The sequence below is a fragment of the Apium graveolens genome, chromosome 4 (assembly GCF_009905375.1).
Source record: "Apium graveolens cultivar Ventura chromosome 4, ASM990537v1, whole genome shotgun sequence".
Lineage (NCBI taxonomy): Eukaryota > Viridiplantae > Streptophyta > Magnoliopsida > Apiales > Apiaceae > Apium > Apium graveolens.
In genome coordinates, this window is record NC_133650.1 from 301312333 (window position 1) to 301330001 (window position 17669).

Sequence of the window (17669 nt, forward strand, 5' to 3'; positions counted from 1 at the left end):
AGGTAAAGAAATGCATTTGGGCAAATCAGATATATATTTTACAAATAACTCTTTATAAATAACTCTTTATAAAACAACCGGACTACATACCCTACAACGGAAAATACCCGAAAAAAGGCTAGCAAGGAAATGATAGCATTTGCAGTGTATCGTACAGTTAGAGCATGCGACCCATCAAACTCCGTCAATCTGTTAATTCATGTTGATGGAATTTGTTTTTATGTATTTTTTTTATTTCATTATTTGTTTTATCCCGGTTGTTTATTGCGCGCAGCTAACAAATTCATGAAATTCCATTTTATTGATGTACTAATGAAGCACTGATGAATTACTGAATTTCGTCAATTCTCAATTCGCTGATGTTTTTTTTTCTTGTATTGGTGAGGAACTAAGGTAATAAAACAACATATGAAATCAAACAAAGGTAAAAGCTACTCCATGACAATGACGAGAAATAGTACTATAAGGCCATACATAAAAACCAGAAACTCTCCTCTCTTCACCCTGATATCACCAAAATCCGATACAAACCGGGAATTAGTTCACAACATTGCAACTACAATGTAGGTTTAGTTGTTTAGAATCAAAACAGTATACGTATTAACACTGAGATGGCCTCGGCTTTTTGTTTAGCAAACCTACATTGTATGCAAAGTATTCATTCTGTTATATGACAGACACGGCTTCAGGAAAGGGCTACTCATGATCACGGCTAGGCGTGGTTGATTCCTTTTTTGCATGACTTGTATGTTGAGGAAAATTTTTCCTCATTAGTAGATATCCAAAGTTCTTCAACGCTACTGATTTTTTTCTTCTATGAGCTGTATCATCAGAATGCGTTCCTTCACTATCATGGCTTGAATAACCATCTTGATGGTTTGACTCATCCGAACTCAAAGTTTCTACATTTGACGACGAAGATTTCTTGCTCGTATGATGACGATGATGAGGAATATGATGTTTTGGTGCTAGTAATTTTGGTTTACCAGCCTCTGACTTTGGTGTTTCGCTGGAGGGGTCAAATATTGATCCCTTGAGTGTCTCAGATATTGCAGAGTCCTCATCTGTCAGCTTGCCATCTTCATCTTCATCTTCAACTTTATTATGCAACTTTATTTTGTGAAGATCAAAACTGAAACCTTTCTTGATTGCTGCGGCTTCCTTGTGTTGTTTACTATAATCTTCTTTTTTACTGTTATCTTCCTTATGTTTGCGAAGATCAAAACTGAAGCCTTTCTTCAATGCTGCAGCTTCCCTACGTTGTTTACCATGATCTTCTTGTTTACTATGATTTTCCTTGTGTTTGTGAAGATCAAAACTGAAACCTCTCTTATGTTGTGTACCATTATCTTCTTGTTTACTATAATCTTCCTTGTAATGAGTCCCTTCACCGTCAGGGTTTGAATCACCATCTGGATGATTCAAATCACCCGTAATCAAATTTTCTACATTTGACGAAGAATTCTTTCGCTGATGGTGATGGTGATGGTGATGATGATGATGATGAGGAAGATGAAGTTTTGGCGCTAGTAGTTTTGGTTTACGTGCCTCTGACTTTGGTGTTTCGGTGGAAGGGTCAAATATTGATCCCTTCAGTGCCTCATCTTTAACAGGTTCTCCGTCTACCAGAGTGTCATCTTCATCTTCAGATTTATTATAAAACATTATCTTGTGAAGATCAAAACTGAAACCTTTCTTGAGTGATGGGGCTTTCTTATGTTGTTTACTTAAATCTTCTTGTTTACTATTATCTTCCTTAAAATGTTTCCCTTCACTATCATGGTTTGAATCACCATCTAGATGCTCCAAATCATCCGAATCCAAAGTTTCTACGTTTGACGATGAAGATTTCTTTGGCAGATGATGATAATGAGGAAGATCAAGTTTTGGCGCTAGTAGTTTTGGTTTACGAGCCTCCGACTTTGGTGTTTCGGTGGAAGGGTTAAATATTGATCCCTTGAGTGCCTCATCTTTTACAGAGTCCTCATCTACTTGCGTGTCATTTTCATCCTCATCTTCAGATTTATCATCCAACTTCATCTGGTGATCAAAACTGAACCCCTTCTTGATTGCTTCATCATCTGCATGTTGTTTACTATTATCTTCCTTATGTTGTTTACTATAGTCTTCCATATGTTGTTTACTGGAATCTTCCTCGTGGTCTGTAAAGACAGACTCTGGTGACATGAAAGCCGTGCCAGGGTCCTTAATATCAGTCTTCTGTTCTGAATGAGCTTGAGAGAGCAGTCTATTTAACTCTTTCATCTTTTCATTGGCTGCAGCTTCACTGATTCTCAATTTTTCATTCTCTCGAATAAGAGAGTCAAGTGTTTCCTCCTTTTCTGCAAGAGAATCCTTAAGCTCAGAATTTTCTTGTTGAGCAATACTAGCAGCTTCCTTAGCAACATTAGCTTCATTAAGGGCCTGTTTCAGGACATCCCTTAATTTGTGATTTTCTTCTCTTGCTTTTCTACTTGTATTCTCAGCCGCTTTCAAAGATTCCGTGAGTTTAACATTCTCTAGTTCTGTACAAGCTTTTTCCTCTTCAACCTTTTTTATGACTTCAACGAATCCCATTTCTTTACCGTGCCATGCCAAAACTGACTCCTCTGCTTCCAGTCTCAGTCTATCTGCAGTGTTCTTGTGTAGCTCAGTTTCTTTTTTTTCTTCATCCATACGCTTTTGATACTCATCTTCAATGCTCCTTACCATGAGTTTCAATTGTTCTGCCTGCTCCTTCACGTGCTCTAGTTCCGATTCTGTGGAGATAAGTGTTTCCTTCGTATGATTGCTTTCAGTTGCAACCTCATTTAATGCTAAAGCTAGATCATTCATGGCCTTTGTGCTGTGCTCTTCTCCCTCAAGTGCAGCCTTTAGCTGCTTTTTAAGAACATCGATCTCACTTCGTAGAGCACCTGCTTCTGAAGTTGCAGACTTTTGACTCGGTTCAATCTTAGGATCAATATGATTACTTTTATTAACTCCACTTTGCTCTCTGATACTCACTGCTGATGAACTTTGCAAGCTTTGCAATTGTTCACGAAGAGAAACTATTTGAAGCTTAGATTCTTTGAGTTCAATCTTTGCTGCCTCAAGTTCTTTAGTCTGGGACACTCCTGTTTCCAACAATTCATCTTCTGATTGTTTTCTTTTCTCTAACTCATCTTCAAGCACCGCAATCCTTTTCCTACTTTCCGAACATAATTCCACAGCACGAGTCTCGGAACTCCTGGCAATGCGAAGTTCTTCTTCCAACTTGCTCAGTGATGAAACCTTATCAGCTGATTTGTTCTCCGACTGCTTTGCCTGGTCAAGCTCCAGTTTCATAGATTCAATATTCTTCTCCTTTGCAGCCAACTCTTTTTGAGAATTAGACAGCAATTCTTTCACAGACTTAAGCTCATCAAATACTTTTTCAGCCTTTCGAGGGGACAAGGCTTCACTCAATCTTGAGTTGGCCTCGTGAACCATCATTTTCGACTCCTGGAGTTGATCAAGGGCTCGATCTCTATCTTCTGCAGCTGCATCAAGTTGATCCTTTGTCAACTTCAGCTCATCCTCGATCCGCCCCATCTGCCTTTGCATCGTGGAGACCCTTACAATCTGATTCTATATCCCAAAACCAAACCAATGACAATAAACAAAACCATTATTCATCAATCAACAATACTTTCAAAACAACACACTACATGTTTGCATATAAACCAAATTTTTTTTCCTATATTACATCAAATTTGTTAGATTAATGTGTATGAATAAAATACCTCGGACGAGGAGATAATCTTGGCCGAGGGCCTTCTATCAATGGACACAAGAGCGTTTTTATCGATCAACGGATCCCCTCTACAAATCCTGGAGGAAGACAATGTCCTGGAAACAATTGATGAATGGTGCTTTGCTCCACCATCTAAAGCCCCGGATCTAAAAACACCGTAATTTTCATATTTCCAATTTCAAATTCACAAAAAAAAAAGAAGAAGCATGACAACAAGAATGAAAACACAAAAAAAGCATGTAAAAAAACCAGTAAAACAAATTAGAGGGGTATGTAAAGATGAGCAAGAAAATAGGCAACAAGATAGGGGGGGGGGGGATGAGGAAATATAGTACTCACCTTGATTTGGAGCGCAACATGGTGGAACAAGATTATAGTCGTGTTATATATCTCGTTTGTCTGTTGTACTATGTTTAGAAAAACACAAAACACAAGACAAATATTAGAAACATACACACATACAAGAAATCAAAAGATTGAGAGGTTGTTAAGCCTTTACTGGTTTTGAACAAGGTCCGAGGTTGGCGGGGAATTCTTTGTTGTTTGTAATAGTTATTACTAGTTCTACTTCTGGTAGTAGTATATGAATGAATGTATAATTTTAAGACATGAATTTGGCCTAACGACGAGTCAGTGAAAAGGACATAGTGTGCGTGATTCGTACTTCTATGTATTAGTAGTTGACTTTATTCATGATGCCTGGCAGGAGTTTTCCAAATCTGACCCCCTCCGTTTACCTATTTTTATGTGTGTTTTAAAAATCGGAAATCGAAAAATATCGGTTGAGCTATCGATTTAGGATTAATTGAAAATCGGGGATTAATCGGAAGGATTAATCGTAGTAAAAATCGGAAATACTATAATATTAAACTAGAGTTAATATATTATTATGATTATATTAGTTATTTATTAACAAATATATATTTATTGTATCATAATTTCTATAGCTATTCATATTTAAATTAATATAGTATTTTAATATTATTAAATAGTTATATATACTCCGATAAAGAAAAATTTATAAAAATTAATCGAATTTCAAAAATCGAATCGGTCGAGTACTTTGTAGGGGATTAATGAGGGATTAATCGGTTGAATCGGGAATTTATCAAGTATTTTTAGAACACTGAATTTTAACATAAAAAATATACCATCTTCATCAAATTTTTTTGTCAGGATATTCATCAGTTTTTAGTGATATTCATCACTTTTTTAGTTGTTTTTTTAGATCTTTATACTTTTAAGTGTTTCATTTTTATACAAACTTAAGAGCTGCGATCGGATAATTCGTTAAAGGTTTATCCTCTGTTATCCCGCATCCTGATTTTCACTCTCGACTCTGGCCCACAGACAAAAGTACAACAATATTGGTAATTCGAATCTCGTTAATTTAGAAATTTATAAATCTTTATTCCGCACATTTGGAACTCTTACAAATCTGACCTCTGCAACGGGCCTGCTCATTAATGTCATCACATTCGTCTACAGACAGTTTCCTGGTATTCTATTACAAGTCAACTATAATATCGGATTTTATAAGTTACCCCCTCAGTCCCTAAAACGTTTCCTATTTGTGTTGCACATGTATGCCTATGTACACTTTTTATTGTTAATATTTTTAATTTCGTACTAGTATTAAATATAAAAATTTCATTGTATTAAAATATTCATAAATACGAATTCAACAAGATCACTCGTAACTATGTTGATCATATAGATTAGACGTAAATTAATAGTCAATCATTTACCCTTAACTATACAAAAAGTTAAAAGGGAAAATGTTTAACGGGACAGAGAGAGTATTATTATTCTTTGAGGCAGGTTCTTGAGTTTTATAAATTGGCATCCCTTTCTGCTTATTATAGTTTTGTGGTGGTAGCGATGACCGTAGATTTGTTGGAGGCAATTAGCCCTTCAAGTATGGTCTTTGTTAACTTTAAAATCCTTGGTTACCAATTACTTACATTATTTAGTTTATTGCATTTTGTTTAATTTATTGAGTTCTCATCTTGAAGTTAAATGACTTGGGAAGGTTGAGTTTGATTAGACATCAAAGAGTATCAGGTGGGTTTGGGTTAATTAGGACCAAATAAGAACATCAGACATCAGCTTAAGGTTCAAGAAAAACTTTCCATCGTCTAGACACTTTTCAGGCCATATATTGATTTCCTGATTTGCTCATTAACGAGGCTTCATCCCTATCCAGGGTATTTGGTTCGGTTCATGACTAATGAACTCGGTTAACGAAAACTAATTTGTAAATATTCCGATTAATAAAAATTTAGTTATATGTAATGGAATCTCATGGTGGTTTCGTCGGATCTCCATTCTTCACTCATTATTCTATATCATTTTTATTTACCCCGTGATTACCATCCAAAAGCCCCAAACTAGGGAAAATTTAAACTTCACAGATTACATGACAAATTGGCCATACACTTGAAAAAAATTGGGGTACACTGTCAGACAAAATTAAAGAATAGCCAAAATATATGGTAGCTTATACTCTCCTATCAAACAAGAAACATAACAAACACATATTTTGTAAACGATAAAATGAGCAACACAACACATCAATTACGTTGATTGTCTTGTTCAACAAACAATGCCAATGTTTCCAAAAAACAAAACATAAATGCCTAGTCAACAGTCACCAAGTACCAAATACCCAGGAAACAAAATTCAATATTTCATTGCTAGAACTAAGCCACACAACCGATATCTACCAACATAAGCAAAAACAAGGCCACACCACCTTACACGATGCTATCATCCAGTAGCAACTTAAGCACGTTCACCTCGGATTCTCCTAGCCAGCTGGATATCCTTGGGCATAATAGTCACCCTCTTAGCATGGATAGCACACAAGTTGGTATCCTCAAACAAACCCACAAGGTAAGCCTCTGCAGCTTCCTGCAGAGCTAGCACGGCATGGCTCTGGAACCGGAGATCAGTCTGCACCAAAATACCGCAAGAACAAAAAAAATTATTAAGCAAACAGGTATGCTACATAATAAAAGCCTAAATCTTATCAAAAATATCATCAATGAATACCTTGAAGTCCTGGGCAATTTCACGAACGAGCCTCTGAAATGGCAATTTCCTGATTAAGAGCTCCGTACTCTTCTGGTACTTTCGGATTTCACTACACAAAAGAAACATTTTAAACAATTTGAAAAATGCTGACACAAATCCAGCTTATAACACACCAAGCAAGTCATAAGTCCTAAGTCATAACAAATCAATACCGGAGAGCAACAGTTCCCGGACGGTATCTGTGGGGCTTCTTCACTCCACCAGTAGTTGGAGCCGACTTACGAGCAGCCTGCATTCATAATTTATCAACACATAAACATAAGCACAATCCAATGTATTAACACAATTAAAACAGAAACACAATTCACCAAACAAATACGTCGAAAAACAAACCTTGGTAGCGAGTTGTTTCCTGGGAGCCTTTCCACCAGTGGACTTACGAGCAGTTTGCTTAGTACGAGCCATCTACAAAATTCACAATTATAAACTTCAATTACACCTCCTAAAGAAAACCCCCAATTCACCTAACCCTAATTAAACCCTAATTTCTTCAATTCTCATATCAATTAGCCAACATAAGCATCAAAATCACAAATTAAATAACACAGACTTCGATTACAATCACAAAATCTACAGTAAATAATAAATTGCACAATTTCACCTAACCCTAATTTACAAACACGCAAAAAATAAAATCAAATTTGATATACAAACAGGAAGCAAAAAAATGAACATAAAGATACATAAACAAAGGAACATTATTTTTTTTTGACTAATTTTGGCTTATAGCCTTACAAATGAGTATCTGTTCTCAACAATTCTCGGGGTGAGCCAGGATCGAACCCAGGATCTGGGACGACAGAGGATAAACCCTTTACCACTTGAGCTATCCAACCGTGCTCAACAAAGGAACATTATTATATGTATTGAACGTAAATAATTGAAGAAGGAAGAGAAAAAAATGACCTTAAAATTGTTTGAATCGCTGTAAAAAAATCGCTGATTTCTCCTGAAATTTATGAGGCTGCGAATGAAAATTTAAAATAAAACGGGGTAGTTATGGGTATTTATAGGTGATCTGTGGATTTGAGTTGAGGCGGCTATGATTAGTTAGGATTAGGATAGGAGGGGTGTGTTTTAGATTAGGTATCGGACGGCTATTAATTGTGTTCGCGTTGTTTTTTGACTGGATGGACGGCTTCGATGAGCTGTGTTTGTTTGTTTCGGATCGCGATGCAACGTTTCTTTATTTTCATTGGCGGTGAATCAGGAAATTGTTACTATTATTGTCCTTTTTGATAATTTTGTCAAATTTTTCACTAATGTACGCTAAATCGGAAATCGGGTTGAGTTACAGATTTGCGATTTATCGAAAATCGGGGATTTATCGATATATAAAATCGGAAAAAATTCGGATATATTTAAATATTATTTTTATAAAATATATATCAAATTAGATTATTATTATTATTATAAACACAAATATATTAAACTTTTACTTTTAAAAGTTTTTTTTATATTAAGAGATTTATTATTTTGTCACTATATTAGATTTATTTGTTAAACTATACGATTATTTTCTAAAAATACGTATATGATTGAATAAATTAGTAATAAGAATTTTATATAAACACACATAAAATTACGTTAATGCCCCTTTTTTATATCTATAAGCAAAGGCAGAGAGGTCTGGGGAGTTGTGCGCTTCATCTTCTTCCTTCTTTCACTTTGATGTTCCTGTATATCTATTTGTATAACTTTTTCTCGTCGTCTCTTAAACCTTGTCATCCATAAACTCTTCTGATATCTCCGATTTTAACCCGATATGCACCGATTTCGACCCGCTTTTCAAAATACGTTTTTTCCGGCGATTTGAAGATAATAGATCAGTAACTTACCGAACGCCGATTTATCGGCAAAATCGTCGATTTCTGAAACAATGAATGTACGTGGTTAGTAAATTTTGACAAATTATGTATCTTTATGTATTATATAATACAAGCTAATGACTCGTGCGATACACAGAATTGTAGTTATTTTTTTAATTTTAATATTCTATTATTTAAATTTGTTATATTTTACTAATTATTTATATTAATATTTTAACATAATCAATAGTGAAAACCATTTTTAATTCGATTTTAGCCTTGAATTATACACATTATTATGTTTTAGCTTAAAATACATTTAATAGGCAAAATCCAAGTAATTTTATTCAAATTTTAATATAATTTACCTAAGTTCATATATATTGTATAATTTTTTAACCCTTATAAAAGTATTTATTATTTTTTGTTGTTCTAATTATTTTTTGATTTTAATTTATTATCTTGGATTAACTATATAAATTCATTTTAGCTCCAATGATAATATACACTAGTACAAAAACTATCATACGCGTCTCTTCATTTACGTCTGCTATAAGCTGAACAAACGAATAAAATAGTTTTATACATCTGTCGTATCCTTCCCAGACGTATATAATGAAAAAGATAGACGCATATAATGAAAAAGATAGATTTATACATCTGTTATATCTTTACAGATGTATAAGATTTTTTTTTTGTGGCTGTTAGCAAGTTATGTATGCCTGTTCTTTTAAAACAGGCCCATAAAGATTAATCAAATGTGCCTGTTTAGTCGGACCAGACATGTAAAGTTTATAAGATTATAAAATAATAAAATAAGATAAAAATAATATTACCTAAACATTATCATATACAGTTAACATTATTACACAAAACTCCTAGTTCTCTCGCCGCTTACTCCTCTGGTCTTGCAAACCTTTACCGCCGATTTCCATTTGATGGCCAACCTATCCATTTTTCATGAAAATATACACCAAAACCATGTTCTCTAGCCTCGATTAGTTAAATTCCACAATTTACTTTTCTTTAAAATCTCAATATCTTTCAATTCTCGAAACCCTAGAAATCCCATCTTTTAAACCTCAAACCAATCGATGATTTTCTGATTATTTCGTGATGGATTCATATTGTAAATGACGTTTTAAACATCAGATTTGAAAAGCCCTTTGGTTGGAGTACTACGAGGTGGAAATGAAGATTGCTTGGATTTCTGGAACTTAACGAGTTCTACGATTCTACTGGAACAAGTCTCATATTTTTATGTTTATTGCTTAGTACTTGTTTCTTGTATACTTATTTGGATATGCTATTTGTGTTTCATATTGTTTTCTAGTGATATGTTTATCGGGTGCTGAAATCCTTAGCCCATGAAACTTATTTGTGTGGTTTTATAGATTTTGTAATTTTAATTACTTTATTTTGTTTCCAGATAGTCGGTACTTGACAAGGAGTCAGGGAGCGTAGATACAATTATCTTGGAAAAGCTGTCTAGGTGATGTACATTAATTAACTTTTTTGTTTCGAGCATTTCAAAGATAGTCCTGTTCACTATTATCTTTCATGTTTAACTGGATTTTAGGTAGTGGCACTTATTACAGATGCAATAAATAGCTGGATCGAGTCGGTTTGTTATTCATGTTATTCATTTTGTGAACCTTTGATGATTGATTCGTCAAAACTAGGTGAGTCTTGTGACTTAGTTGCATCGATTCTGTAATAAACCCACTCTGCCTATGCATACAGTTATCTACTATTTTATATGTATATTGTATACTTGTGTACACGTGTATAAACAGTATAACTCTTTGATTTACATATTCACTTAGATTGTTTGGTTTTAAAAAATATTGAATAATTGTGTGTTAGTATTGAGAATTAATCAAGTTAATTGTTATAATGTCTCTTATGTTTACTTTATGATTTGGGTAGTGTCTCGGGTGTTTGCTTATGTAGTCTCAGACAATATATTATCTGCTTAAGTTAACTTAGTGCTAAAATTTTGTGGGACTGTTAGATACCGAAATTATATGCTTGTGCTTATTATATATGTGTGCATTATACTGTGTTTTGCTCTGTTTTGTTAATCTTTACTAGGTGTCATTTGGTCTTGTCAAGTAAGGTTAATTGAAATGTAATGTGAAATGGTTATGAACTCTCCATTTGTGTTTTATCTGCTTCTGATTGAACAATCCTTTAAAATAATGTTGTGAGTATGATCAGATTAAAATAAAGCATTGGAAATTTATACGCAAGACACACAGGTAGTAGCACAAAACCTACAAAAGCAAAGAACATATCATTTACTTGGATAGTGGAATGAAAGAAAAGAAAAAAAATTATATAAATATAGTGCTAGACACTTTTGAATATACCATGTACAATTTAATAATTTGAAAAGAATTTAACAACAAACAAATGGAAAATTAAAACAAATTTGTTAGATTAGATTTTATTATAATATATTTTAGGAAGAAGAAAGAATTACCACATAAATATGTTGTGAAAATACATTCTTTTTGAAAAACAGTATAATTGGTTTAATTATAATGATAAGTTAAATTAAATTAAGAATCATTAGAGAACTGCGAGACCTCGATAAGCCTTTATACTTATCGAGATGTCAGTTCTCTAATAGCTAACTGGAGACCTCAATGAAATTCAAATGCAGAATACAATCAAGTTAAATATCCAAAATTATCAATCAACAAACGATCCAATCAATTGGATTGTCAAGTCTACAAAAAGCAGGTTGAAGAGTGCAAGATATAGGGTAAAGATTAACTGACAAAGGAAGATCAAAGTTAACACAATATGGAAAGATATGTTAAGCCATAAATGGAAAGATTAGTGACAGTTTGTTAAAGTGATCAACACTTCTTATTACATGTTGTGTAAACCAGTGTTTAACTATTCTATAAAGTTAACACTGGTCCTTTGTTAGCTGTAACAATTTTAGATAATAAATTTTGTATTCTCTCAAGGAAGAAGCTAAGCTCTTTAACAACAAAGAGCCTAGAAATTTTGTAGCAAAACATTCTTAATTTTAAAATAAAATTAAGTGAGTTTTGAAAGATCTGTGTTCACTGTTCTTACTTGTTTAAATTCAGTATTAACATATTTCACTACAAGGTTTTAATCTACTTTGTTCATCACCATAAACACTTCAAGAAAAGCAGAAAAACACCAAAACACATCCCCCTCTATGTGTGATTCATTACCTAACAAGTGGTATCAGAGAAAAAATATGAAAGTAAATAGATTCCAGATCCTGGAAGAATGAATACACAGAAAATCAGTAGCATCAAAATCCCTACTTTTGATAAGGCTAACTACAGTCTATGGAAAAAGAAAATGTTGTTGTTTATCAGGATGACCAATCCACTTTACACTAAGATCCTCAAAAATGGACCTTTCACTCCCATGGTAAGAGTTGAGGAATCTACATATGGGGACATGGTTATTCAAGCACATTATGCACCTAAAGATCCTTCAGAATATAATGAAACTGAAAAGGAAAAAGTCTCTCTGGACAGTGGCTTGCAACTTAATTTTTATAGAGTCATTAGACAATGTAATGTACAACAACATTGTTAACTGTGATACTGCTAAGCAGATCTGGGAGAAGATAGAGATACTTTGTGAAGGAACATAGGAAGTTAGGTCAAATCAAAGAAGGATACTGATTTCACCGTATGAGGGTTTGCATGGCTAAGCCAAAGGAAAGCATTATTGATGTGTTTGAAAGGTTTAACAAGCTGATTAATGACTTGCAGCTGCATGATAAATATGATGAAGCTGAAAAAGTGAACTTGAAGTTTTTGCTCACACTCCCTGACCATTTGGAACAGAAAATCTCAGCAATCAGAGAAGGGAGAGACTTAAGAAGAATGACTCTGGAAGTTCTATCTGGAAGTTCTAGATGGTTCAAGTGCTTTAATTGTTAATGAAAGCCAGATCTCAAATGATGAGACAAAATTCCAGACTCTAGATGCCTCAACAAGTGAGAAAATAAACAATGATTCACATGAGCAAGTCATACTGGAATTAGAAGAAGATGAGTTCTACACCCTGGATGAACTTGATGATCTAGATCAATCAATGGCCTATCTGAAAAGAAAGTTCTCTAACATTATAGTAAAGAATCCAAGATTTTTCAAGGGAAAAGGACAATCATTCAACAAAGACAGCAGCTGGAAAGAAAAAGGGAAGTACACACCTGATAGCAAAAATGACTACAAAACTGGATCTGCTGACAGATCAAAGATAAGGTGCTATAACTGTGATGAGCTAGGCCATTTTGCTACATAATACAGGAAACCCAAGAAAGACAAAGCTTATCTTGAACTGGAAGCAAAGTATGAATATTTTAATCCTAATTAGTACATAAGCAAAGCTTCTGTACTAATTAGGATTAAAATAGGTTTAAAATAAATAGGTTTTGAAAAATATAAAATAAGGGCAGTTAGTAAAAATAACATGAATATTTTTTTCGAAGATCTCGAAATGCTCTACCAGTTCTGGGGATAATTCGCAAAACTCCGTTTCCATCGAGAATTGAATGGAGTTTTCCCGTATTTCGACCGGAGAATCTAACAGAGACATTATTATGGAGATTCTGAACAAAAAATGAGACATTCCATGCCCTCGGAGAGCTCTTTGTTAAATTAAATTAGAAACTTCATTGATATGTGTTAGCAACAATCTGTGTAAAAAAACAAATATAAGTATAGGTGTGTGCGTGCAAAAGCGATAATCGAATAACAGAAAAATAACGGAGACATGAAGCATATGACGAAGGGTAGAAAAAATCCGAGTTTAGTGCGGAACTGTCTCCTTAAAGCTTATTTGCCCTCACCGTATTATGCGAGCGAAAATCCTCCTAGGATAAAACGCATTACAGTGGCGACGCCGAAGGTCGGCACTATCAGCGAGCTTGAAAGCGAGTAAGAAGCTATCACGGGTTAGAGGGTAGGTGTTTAGGAACAACTATGCATTTGTGTGTTTAACTCTAACGCCCTAGAGGTGTTTATATAGGGAGGAAAAACTTATGCGCTACACAATTACCATAATTAATTAAAACGCGTTAATTAATTAGGTCGGTAGGTCGGTGGTCAATCAATTATAATTAATTAATTAATTTGACCAACACAAAAATAAAAATGTAAGTCAATTTATTTGAGCCCAGGCCCAGTGGAAAATAAAAATCAGCAAAACTAGTCTGGCGTTATTCGGGCCAATTTTCTGCTACATTCGTGTCCGCACGTCGCACACGCGGGCAAGCTCGAAGGCTTCGCAAGCCTCAGATTGTCCCTCGAAAGCCCACAATTTGCACCCCCTGCGCACCCGCGTAGGTGATGGAGCAACACATAGACAACACAAGTGAACACTACATATGTGTGTTGCTCTATGAAGCTAAGGAGATCTCTTTTCCTTTCCAATGTGGGACTTAAGGTTTTGTAAAATATTTTCCACTCTTAAGGGACCATCTTTGGATAATCATATCTCACTCATCCCTTAATCATTTTGAGTGATTCAAAGTGCCTCGGAAAGCTCTCGTGAAGGAGAACACATTCCAAGCGTCACTCGTTGCACACACGCAACAACCAACCACTCAAGCGTGACTTACATTGACTCGATAATGTGGGGTGTAATACCCACATTTTCTAACAATCCCCCACATGAGTGAGATTGAAATTTCAGTAGCACACATCAGACGGATAAACACGGAGTTTGACTTGGTGATAGTTTCTTCGATCAAATATAGCATACGATAGGTAGAGAATGCTCCTTGAACCTTCGCTCGAGTAAGCATACCAACTTTACTAGTAGACAGTAGATGTGCTTGTCCTTATACTGTTCAAATATTTGTGTAAACGATGATATACTTATCACTATATCTTTTCTGACTCGTTCAGCTCTCATGGGTATGTCCATTTTGGCCATGGAACATCATCCTAGTTCTGCAGGAGTTTCTAAAGAATTGTGCTTCGCAATTCTCCTTTGAAGCGACCCCACTTCTCTGCCATATAGGTGATCTTTATCTTATAAAGTAATCCACATTTACTCAACTGAATTCCATGTGTTCACTTCTGAACTTCATGTATTCATCAAAGATCATTAAAAGCTCAAAAACTTAACCTCGTACCTTACGGGTCTTGATGAGTAGATTTTATATCTACTTGGAACGCTTCATTACAGGCTTAAGTTGGTGTTTTGGACTCAAATTGTTGGTATTTTTGATGTGTTTTTATGTTTGTGCATTACAGGCATTAGTTGGATGATTAATTGAGCTTTTCAAGGTAATATATTGTGAGGAGGTCAGAATTTGATTCCACGACCATTCTCATGTTGAAGAGCATCTCGAGAGCTTCGCGTGGACTATTGTATCGTCGAAATCTTACAGACGGAACTCAACTTCCATAAAAAAATAGAAATTGGAGCAAAAATCCAGAAGCACGGCGCGCCCGCGTTGGGAAGCGGGGCGGCCGCACTGAAAGAACAGTAGCACGATGCGCCCATGCTGGAATGCGGGGCGGCCGCGCTAGAAGGACAGAAATAGCGCGCGCCCGCGCGCAAAGCGGGGCGGCCTCGCGGGGTTATACCGGTCGGATCCTGATTCTACTTGATTTTTGAGAGAATTAAAGCCTTGATCATCCTGAAGCCTATATATACCCTAAATAAGACATTTTTAATAACAAGGAGACCAGGGAGAGCAACAAGAAGACCTAGAGAGCACGATACAGCTACAGAGAAGAAGACTTTTGTTTTTTTTAATAAAGTTGATACTTTGGATGCTTGTTTTCGATTTGCCTTTGAACCATAATACTCTTATTGTGTTTATTATCATATTTTCATTTGAACCCATGGTGACGATGAGTTCGGTTATGAACTAATCGTTATCGTGGGGTTCTAACGGATTTACTTATGGATTTTTATAGTTAATTATTTTGATATCTTGGTGTGTGGTGATTGTTTGATATCCTAGTATTGGTTGTGCTTATTCGTCTTATGTATGTAGCTGACATATAAGATAGAGTGTTAATCTCTATTGAAGCGACGATGAATATAGAGGTTTAGAACTTGCCATGCTAGCATAGGTTCATGTATAATTGTTGTGCATGATTCGTAGGTAATTTTAACCATCTTACTTGCCCTATGTAATCACGATAGATAACTTGCACATTAAACCTTTATGTTGTCAAATTCTATAGAAATATAGGATCTCAACATAATTGGTGTCTATTCAACTTCTATCTCTTTTGTGGATGTATGGTAGTAGGGTATTCGTGCAACGAAAGTTGGCGTTTACTAGTTTCGTGTTATCTGATTAGTTGTCATCACCATCGCATGCTCAGGTTAAGAACAATGACTTTGAATGAAGTAGTAATGAAGTTAGAATCCCATGTTTGTCTCATATAGTTAATTCAATCTCTTTTAATCTCTTTGTTAATTGCATGTTAGTTTAATCTTAGTTATAAACATCTCAACTTGTTATTGTCTTAACATTGAGCGATAACCATACCCTTATTGCATAGGTGCATAATCTTAAGTTAACTAAAAAGAGTCTCTGTGGGAACGAATTTGATTTATATCTTATACTACTTGCGAACGCGTATACTTTCGTGTAATTTTAGAGCGTGTTTTCACTCTAACAAGTTTTTGGCGCCGCTGCCGGGGACTCGGTGTTAATTTTTAGTTCATGTGCTTGACATCATTGGTCGTTAAATCTCAGGATTTGATATATGTGACAACCTGGGTCAAATCCCGAGCTTTTTTCAAAAACCGGGTCAAGTCCCGATTACGAGTCCGAAATAAGCCGAAGCATACTGTCCCGGGTGCAGCCAACTTGGGTTACAACAAGCCCACCACAGGCCTCCAAAAGATCATGATTTGTTGGTGCACATAGTAGTAGTACTTCACCTTATAAACTGAACAGAAGCCCCAAATCTCCTCGATGTGGGACGGGGTATTACATATACCCTAAATAAGACATTTTTGATAACAAGGAGACCAGTGAGAACAACAAGAAGACCTAGAGAGCAGGAGACGGCTGCGGAAAAGAAGACTTTTATTTTCTTTAATATAGTTGATACTTTGGATGTTTATTTTCGATTTGTCTTTGAACCCAAATACTCTTATTGTGTTTATTATCATGTTTTCATTGGAACCCATGGTGACGATGAGTTCGGTTATGAACTAATTGTTATCGTGGGTTTCTAACGGATATATTTTTAGATTTTTATAGTTAATTGTTTTGATATCTTGGTGTGTGGTGATTGATTGATATCCTAGTATTGGTTGTGCTTATTCGTCTTATGTGCGTAGCTAACATATAAGATAGCGTATTAATCTCTATTGAAACGACAGTGAATATAGAGGTTTAGAACTTGCCATAATAGCATAGATTCATGTATAATTGTTATGCATGATTCGCAGGTAATTTTAACCATCTTACTTGCCCTATGTAATCATGATAGATAACTTGCACATTAAACCTTTATGTTGTCAAATTCTATAGACATGTAGGGTCTCAACATAATTGGTGTCTATTCAGCTTCTATCTCTTTTGTGGATGTCTGGTAGTAGGGTATTCGTGCAACGAAAGTTGGCATTTACTAGTTTCATTGATTAGTTGTCATCACCATCGCATGCTCAGGTTAAGAACAATGACTTTGAATGAAGTAGTAATAAAGTTAGAATCCCATGTTTGTCTCATATAGTTAATTCAATCACTTTTAATCTCTTAGTTAATTGCATGTTAATTTAATCTTAGTTATAAACATCTCAACTTGTTATTATCTTAGCATTGAGCGATAGCCATACCATTGTTGTATAGGTGCATAATCTTAAGTTAACTAAAAAGAGTCTCTGTGGGAAAGAATTTGATTTATATCTTATACTACTTGCGAACGCGTATACTTGCGTGTAATTTTAGCGCGTGTTTTCGCTCTAACAGGTCTCACTGTTTCTCATCATAGGAACAGGCCAGG

At 35.0% G+C, this 17669-nt stretch overlaps 2 protein-coding genes across 2 annotated transcripts; both read right to left on the reverse strand.

The window, feature by feature from the left end:
- Positions 1-358: 358 nt before the first annotated feature.
- LOC141721415 (uncharacterized) lies at positions 359-4622 on the reverse strand. The gene is made up of 4 exons (XM_074524341.1): positions 4275-4622; positions 4115-4182; positions 3765-3921; positions 359-3609 (listed from the first exon to the last, which is right to left on the reverse strand). Exons 2-4 carry the CDS (start codon positions 4132-4134, stop codon positions 697-699), a joined length of 3090 nt encoding a protein of 1029 aa, XP_074380442.1. The 5' UTR covers positions 4135-4182; positions 4275-4622; the 3' UTR covers positions 359-696.
- Positions 4623-6302: 1680 nt separating this feature from the next.
- LOC141721417 (histone H3.3) lies at positions 6303-7926 on the reverse strand. Its single transcript, XM_074524342.1, has 5 exons — positions 7778-7926; positions 7205-7276; positions 7024-7100; positions 6830-6920; positions 6303-6730 (listed from the first exon to the last, which is right to left on the reverse strand). The coding sequence occupies exons 2-5, from the start codon at positions 7274-7276 to the stop codon at positions 6560-6562; spliced, it is 411 nt and encodes a 136-aa protein (XP_074380443.1). The 5' UTR covers positions 7778-7926; the 3' UTR covers positions 6303-6559.
- Positions 7927-17669: the final 9743 nt, after the last annotated feature.

What these genes read in the sequence shown, in the direction of transcription:
- LOC141721415 (XM_074524341.1), bottom strand. Translation starts at nt 4,134, where the DNA reads ATGTTGCGCTCCAAATCAAG. An exon ending in ATGTTGCGCTCCAAATCAAG is followed by an intron (nt 3,922 to 4,114) that starts GTGAGTACTATA and finishes CGGTGTTTTTAG; the next exon opens with ATCCGGGGCTTTAGATGGTG. An exon ending in AGATTATCTCCTCGTCCGAG is followed by an intron (nt 3,610 to 3,764) that starts GTATTTTATTCA and finishes TTTGGGATATAG; the next exon opens with AATCAGATTGTAAGGGTCTC.
- LOC141721417 (XM_074524342.1), bottom strand. Translation starts at nt 7,276, where the DNA reads ATGGCTCGTACTAAGCAAACTGCTCGTAAGTCCACTGGTGGAAAGGCT. An exon ending in GGAAACAACTCGCTACCAAG is followed by an intron (nt 7,101 to 7,204) that starts GTTTGTTTTTCG and finishes TTATGAATGCAG; the next exon opens with GCTGCTCGTAAGTCGGCTCC. An exon ending in CCGGGAACTGTTGCTCTCCG is followed by an intron (nt 6,921 to 7,023) that starts GTATTGATTTGT and finishes TCTTTTGTGTAG; the next exon opens with TGAAATCCGAAAGTACCAGA.